The sequence below is a fragment of the Chelon labrosus genome (genome assembly GCF_963514085.1).
Source record: "Chelon labrosus genome assembly, chromosome: 4".
In the NCBI taxonomy this organism is placed as follows: Eukaryota; Metazoa; Chordata; class Actinopteri; order Mugiliformes; family Mugilidae; genus Chelon; species Chelon labrosus.
This window is the reverse complement of record NC_140340.1, coordinates 10,086,090-10,093,624: the sequence shown is the minus strand read 5'-3', so window position 1 is coordinate 10,093,624 and position 7,535 is coordinate 10,086,090. Positions and strand designations below refer to the sequence as shown.

Sequence of the window (7,535 nt, the reverse complement as noted above, 5' to 3'; positions counted from 1 at the left end):
GGAATTCGACTAGTCGCAGATCACGTGACAATAACAACACGGCACGCCTTCACAGATTTTCATGAAACAAGCATATATGTGGAGTTTGCATGTTCTCCCTGTGTCTGCGTGGGTTCTCTCTGGGTACTCCGGCTTCCTCCCACTGTCTAAAGACATGCTCATTAGGTTAATTGGTGATTCTAAATTGGCCGTAGGTGTGCATGTGAGTGTGAATGGTTGTCCGTCTCTCTGTGTTAGCCCTGCGATAGACTGGTGACCTGTCCAGGGTGTACCCCGCCTCTCGCCCGATGACAGCTGGGATAGGCTCCAGCAGACCCCGCGACCCTTAACAGGAATTAGCGGTTATAGAAGATGAATGAATGAATGAATTAATTAATGAATGAATGAATGAAGCATATATGTTGATAACAATATATCCTTTAATGTAGCCTGGTGTAGCCAGACTCAGTATTAATCAGGATGGAAGTCTTGGCCGGTCAGGTCTTTGCCAACGGAGCGACTTTGGACCAATTTTCTGGGTAGAGAATGTCAGGCTGATTTCCAGGCTACCTGTAAGGTACTTTTATAATAGATCTTTAAAAAATATACGGTTATTTATTTGTGCTTATCTTTGTATTAACTATCGAATCTCCCTAAAGTCTTGCAGAATACAGCTATAAATTCATACAGCGAAGGGTCTTGGTAGTTTGTATGACATCGTTTGAGTTTAGAAAGACAAATCAAATGTGTTGACAGGAAGTGTTTCACAGATACATTTATTTAGAAGATTTAGTTTTTACAGTTTATATGTCCAAACTAACCACATATAATGGTTACATTTTGGTAGTTTTCTTACTGCTGGTTGACATAACTAAAAAGCAAGTATAAATGAATTAAAGAGTAATATAATAATATATCCATTCTGTTAGGTAGTTCTAGTTACTATTTATTAGGATGATTGGCCTGCATCTTAGCTAAAGAAGGACACTATTCTGATACAGCAGTTTACAGTAAGAATCCGCGCTACACACCAGTCAGCCACAACATTATGACCACTGACATGAGAAGTAAATAACACTGACCTTCTTGTGATAATTCAGTGTTCTGCTGGGAAACATTTGGACCTTTGTGTGGATGTTACTTGCACCTACCCACCTAGATGAGACCAGGCACCCCCACCCCATAGCAATGAGACTCCTTGATGGCAGCAGCCATCCCCAGCAGGATGCAGCCTGACACAGACACACACACACAAATGGTTTAGGAACAACTAAAAAAACAAAACAAAACATGAAAAACCTGATCTGACCTCCAAATTCACTAGATCCCAAACTGATCAAGTATCAGTGGGATGATCCACAGAGGCCCCTCCCCTCAACCCATAGGACCCAAAGGCCCCCACTAACAACATTCTGTTGCCAAACACCCAGGACACCCTCAGAAGGCCCATGTCCATTCTCTGATGAGTCGCAACTGCAACTAGAGGCACAGGGGAGACCTGCGCAATATTAGGTAGGTGGTCATAATTTTATGGCTGACTGGTGTAAATTACTTAAAAAAAAATAAAAATAAAACAGCAACTGTGTTTCAGTGTGGCTGCAGGAGGCTGTACACCGCATCCTGCTGGTCTGAAGCAGTCAGCTCCTCTGAAACAGTCCGCTTCTCTAAAACGGAGGCATACACATGATATATGTCCAACTAGAAAAGAAAGACAGCAAATGTCAGCGCCCATCAATAAAGTTACATTTCAAAAGCTGTTTATAACTACGCCCCTTTGTCTCCCTTACATGTTCATTCTGAGGCTCTTGACTTTTCAGCTTGTCACAACCTGCAGGTAAAAAACAAAACAGAAACACACATTGAAACTAGAGGGTTAAGGTTACTAAGTACTTGTTTCCGTATTTATTATTTAATTGTTTAATTGTTAATAACTATTAACAAGAAACAGAAAGTAATTTCACTTTTAAAAAGCCACTTTGCAGTCAAGTAACACTGACGATAAACTAAAAACGATTTGCCGACCATGATGAACAATGAACACAACAAAACCTGTTCCCTGCGTGTATCAGACTAAACTCAGGGAGGGGAAAAACAAACAGTAGCTCACCATCAGGAAAACCAGCAGCAGGTACTGAGGTGATCTCGCTGTAGATGTCATCATTACCTGCAGGCATTACCTTAAGACAACAAAGAGCGAGATGAAGAGGGAGAAAGTCATGAATAACACTCTATGCGACCAATTCCTCTTTATTAGCCTTAATATGTTAACATTTCATCTGAGAGTAGAAAAGGTTAATTTACCATTCCTCCATGGTAAATATTTGTCATGCATACATGGTCTACAAGAGAACACAAAGCCCAATAAATAAAAATAAATGCAATACAGTGAACTATTCGAATGAACAGTACTGGTAATCTATACATTACCTGTTTTGCTGTTGGCCTGTGATCTATACAGAAATAAATGAAATGTTTTGATAAAGAGCATACATACATACATACATACATACATACTATACATATATACGATGAAAAGAACCCAGTCAGACAAATAAAAAAAAGAAATACTTGTATATGTTTTTTCTGGAAATTCCATATCTGAGAGTTGCAAAAGAAAGTGCCCATCTACGATTACAATGTAATGAGACTCAATGCATGTTTGTGGACAAAAGAGCTTTCTGAGGACCCCAGGAAAAAAACAAAAAAGTTTTTTTTCCCATCAGGCAGGAAAAGGCTATGCAGACTTTTTTTGCTCATCTGTCTTATAAAGAGTTTACCAATAAAGGTCACTCCAAAAGTAAGACGCATAATAGTCCGAAAGGTCACAGGGTAACTTCTATGCAACTAAAGGCCCCTCTCACATTGGCTAATAGAAATGCTCCTGGATCCTCCATCAGGAAACCATGGTGGCAAGGACAAAGCTGCAGCCCTCCAAAAAGAACATTTCATATTGGGAAACTATTGGGAAAATGTTTTGTGAACAGATGAGACCAAGGTATAATTGTTTGGTTTAAATAAGAGGTTCATGTTTGAAGGTTCATGTTCTCCAGTTTCAGAACTTCAACCCATTTATGACACATGGGGGTGGTAATGTCCGTGTTTGGGCCTGATTTGCTGCGTCTGAACCAGGACATCTTGTTACCCAATGAATTATAAGTTAAACAAGCAAATTCTAAATGAAAATGACAGGACATCTGTCCGTGAGCTAAATCGTAAGAGAAACTGGGTCACACAACAAGACAATGACACCAAGAACACAAGTCGTTGTACAAAAAAAAGTGGTTAAATAAGATCGAAAATGGAACGGGGAAGTCTAAGTCCTGATCTTAATCCAATAGAAATGTTCTAGATGGACCTGAGGAAAGCAGTTCATGTGAGGAAACCCACCAACACCTGAGACCTGAAACGGTTCTGCTCTGAGTAATCGGCTAAAATTCCTCCAAGCCTCTGTAGACGACTGGCATTAAGTCGCTGTTACTGCTGCACAAGGGGGTCATACCAGATACTTAAAACAAGGGTTCAGGCACTTTTGGAACTTGCAGATATTTACAAATGACTCGGTAATAAATTCAGAGCATATCCTCAGATGCTGTATTTGACTTATGTGATCACTACGTTAAAGCCCAGAGATTAATGAGAAAGTGAGAGTTTCTCCTTTAGCAAAATGTCTGTATGTATGTACGTATATATTAGTTTTTTTTACCTCGTGTATGAAGACTTCTCTGAAAAATTAAATACAAAGTAGAGAGGAAAGATGTCAGACAGAGCAACAAAGTTGTTTGCTTTACAATCACAAGGCTCAGAGCTAGATCACTAACATCCAACCATGTTAATTCAGTTGTACAGCATGGACACTGTAAACTGATAAGCTCACATTCAGTAAAAATAAAACCAGCTGAAGAGACAATTACTTGATACAATAATTTAAATAATATTTCTTGATTACTGCAATGCCAGCCCAAACTGACAATAAAGCTCTTGGACGTTATGAAACATCTAAACCGAGTTAACATTTATAGACAGTCTAGTATAGATGTAGTATGTATGTACATGCACTGCATGTTTATAGACATACAGTATACATGACAATGTACAACACACTGCTCTCACCGCTTCTTCTTTTGGTTCCAAGAAGTACCACCGTCACTAAGATGACAACCACAGCTGTTCCAAAGCAAGCCACAACTACTGTCAAGTTCCGTTTTGATGTTTCTGTTTTGGGAGACGCACTTCCTGCATGGAGGACATGGAGCTCAAACTAACTGGCAGTAACACTTGAACAAAAGGATCACTCATAATGACAATAGCATGCAGTTTGTGAAAGTATTTGCAGGCTTTTTGTTTACCTGGGCTTTGTGTGATAGTACTGAAAACTGATATTTCGACAGCACTGGTCCCATAAGTAACAGGGCTGAGACTGGCAGCAGTAACTGGATTCATATGAGCTGTGTTATTCGGGGTCAAAATACCTGCAGTAGTGACTAAGTTATATTAGGAACAAAAGACACAAAAAAATTTAAAAAATGACAAATACCGACACTTTCAGAAAAGTCAGTGAACCTCTGAGAACGTAACATGTCACCTGTTGTTGGTTCCTCTGATGTTTCTGAGACAGAAGAACTACCAGCGCTATCAGTGTGACCTGATGAGTCAAAGGGAGAATATTACAAAATGTGAATACAGAAACACTAATGTGGTTTTCACTTGAGTTACTCATAAAATGATGAAAATTGATACGTGTTGACTTTCTGGATAGCTTTTTGCATACTGTATATGGCGTAACATGCCTGTGGCCTTATTATATGTCAGTGTCGTGTGGTTCACGTTATCCATAGTAGCTACAATTAAAAGAAACGAAGAAACAAAGTAAATAAAAAAAAAATCTATTCAGTTTCTTGTTAAAAAAATAAATAAAATCAACCTTTGGGCTCTAAGCTATTTCCTGTCATATTCAGTATATACCATTTGTTACCTGATGTAAGGTTTTCATTTGTTACAGGAGTGGAAGCAGTCGGGTCTGGAGAGTAAAAAAAACAAAAGAGTAAAACTTTTAAATTAACTAAAATATAGTTAATAATTGTTTATAATGATCCGTATTCTGTATTCTGTATAGCGAGTCCTGCCTGTGGTCCCAGTAAGTGTCTGAGTAATCTGCTCTCTGTGGGACTCTGATTCATAAATAAGACTTGGCCGTAAGTCTGAAGACAAGAGTGTGAGACAATATGTTACCTGAACAGGGAGAAGAGTTATACTTTTTTTAAACACCACCTTTTTTTTATTTTTTGTCCTTCAGGTCTCTTTGCCCCAGCACATTCAGTCTCAAATAAAATGACTGGCATTTAAGTGCCGAGCATCTGCTTTAATTTGAAAAGGTCCAGATCAAAACACTGCGCTGGGTACAGTCTATTTAAATCCTTAACGAGTCCTCAAATGAGATCACTATGAAATGTCAGCATGTCAGACAAAACCGGCAGTCACACAGCCAAGACAAAACAGAAGCGTTACCACGTTTGACCAAAGAGGTGATCCTTTGGGTCATGGTGTTCCTTTTTCACAATACTTCTCCTTTTCTAAGAGTCACACGTAAATTTCAGTTTCACAAATCTACTGGTTTGCTTTTGTGTGTTTATGTAAGCTGCAGCCCGAGCTTTATGTCTCTGAGACCGATCTGATGGTATAATCATGACAGTATTGTTGACAGTGACGCTTGTATAGTGAGTGTTGGCTTCCCATGCACTCATAAAGAGAGAGTTTTTCTTTAAACTAATACACACCTGCTTTTTTCCCCCTTAGACTGAACCAAGCTTCCTGTTTTGGCAAAGCAGTTAAATTTAAATTCCTCTTACTGACACATGACTACACCTCAGTGTAAAGGGGAATAATCCATCACCTCACACATGGGACAACAAACAGCTGCCCAAGGAACATTAAATAGTCAGGTGTCCTGTTACTTTTAAACCATTGCACAGTTGATATTATATTGACTTACTCAGATGAACCTTAATACACCTAAAGAACAACAATTTCTAATTATTCACACATGTACTCGTGGTTTGGACTGTAGAATAACATTTTGTTACCTGATGTCTTGTTCTCAGAGGTGGTAGGAGTGGCAACTCCGGACATGGTCACAGCTGAACTGCCTGTGTGATTGCACAACAAGAATTTGCAATCTTTTACATTAGTAACAAGTAATGATGTTCTCGGGTCATTGTTTGGTCATTGGTTTGCATTTCCCACCTGTGGTCATCGTAGTCGCAGAAAGTTCTCCATCTGATTCTTGTTGCACAATGCCTACAGTAAAGAAAATAGATTTGCATTTAAATAAATAAATAAATAAATAACATTGATGCTATTTCTGTCCGCTTTGTTTTTAACCATGACCATGAAAATTTCTCTGACATGTCAGCTCAAGGTTTGATGCTGCGGTGGCTTGTTAAATTCTTCAGAAATTATTGGTGCATTGTTGTGAAATGTTTTTTATCCACAAGAACACACAAAGAGGTTAGTCTGTGGTCTAGCTGTATGTGTGTGTATTGACACGTTGGCAAAGTGAAATGCCAGAACTTCTACCAAGTTACCAGCTTTAATGCCTTTCGCCCTTGTAGTTTGTCCTGGGCAGACACTTTTAGCTAAGCAGAAGGAACAGAAACAGTAGCAAAATAAAAATCGCAACAAACTCAATAGGGATCCTGCAACGTCGTTGCATGGACCCCTAATTATTCACACATGTACTCGTGGTTTGGACTGTAGAATAACATTTTGCTACCTGAGGTCTTGTTCTCAGATCTGGTAGGAGTGGACATGTTCACAGCTGAACCGCCTGTGTGATTGCACAACAGAAATTTGCAATCTTTTACATTAGTAACAAGTAATGATGTTCTCGGGTCATTGTTTGGATGTTTTGCATTTCTTACCTGTGGTCATCGTAGTCACAGATGGTCTTTCATTTGATTCATTTTGCACAGTGCCTACAGTAAAGAAAATACAATTAAAAAAATTAACATTGATGCTATTTCTGCCCGGATGCTGAATATTTCTAAACAGAAGACCACAGAATGTCCGCTCTATTTTTAACCATGACCATGAACATTTCTCTGACATGTCAGCTCAAGGTTTGACACTGCGGGGGCTTGTTAAATTCTTCAGAAATTATTGTGCATTGTTGTGAAATGTTTTCATCCACAACAAGAACACACAAAGAGGCTAGTGTGTGAGATTTCTCAGCATCTGTTTTAGATGTATTGCCATTCTGACGTTCATGATTCCCAGATGGTGTTTGAAAAGACAAGTTAATGAAGAACTGATCCACTACAGGGTGTCTGGTAAGATCTAAAATCTTCTGAAGTGTTTATCTGGAATCCAGGATTAATTCTTGAGAAAGCGTGGAAATATCAGATAAAAGGCAGAGATTGATATGTGGTTATTGAATAATAGCTTTAACATAAGCAATGAATGAAAAAAGAACATAATAAATCCATTAATCCAGTTTAACAGTGCCACAAACTGGAGCTTCCAGAGTGTTGATGTAGTCAAAACGACATCACGTTTTGACT

General features: G+C 38.8%; 1 protein-coding gene across 1 annotated transcript; it reads right to left on the bottom strand.

The window, feature by feature from the left end:
• Nucleotides 1-494: 494 nt before the first annotated feature.
• LOC311487619 (uncharacterized protein) lies at nt 495-6,955 on the bottom strand. Its single transcript, XM_084543971.1, has 13 exons — nt 6,749-6,955; nt 6,220-6,273; nt 6,060-6,122; nt 4,952-4,996; nt 4,562-4,621; nt 4,326-4,460; nt 4,090-4,212; nt 3,683-3,701; nt 2,407-2,429; nt 2,281-2,318; nt 2,087-2,156; nt 1,767-1,807; nt 495-1,677 (listed from the first exon to the last, which is right to left on the bottom strand). Exons 1-13 carry the CDS (start codon nt 6,783-6,785, stop codon nt 1,567-1,569), a joined length of 819 nt encoding a protein of 272 aa, XP_084400097.1. The 5' UTR covers nt 6,786-6,955; the 3' UTR covers nt 495-1,566.
• Nucleotides 6,956-7,535: the final 580 nt, after the last annotated feature.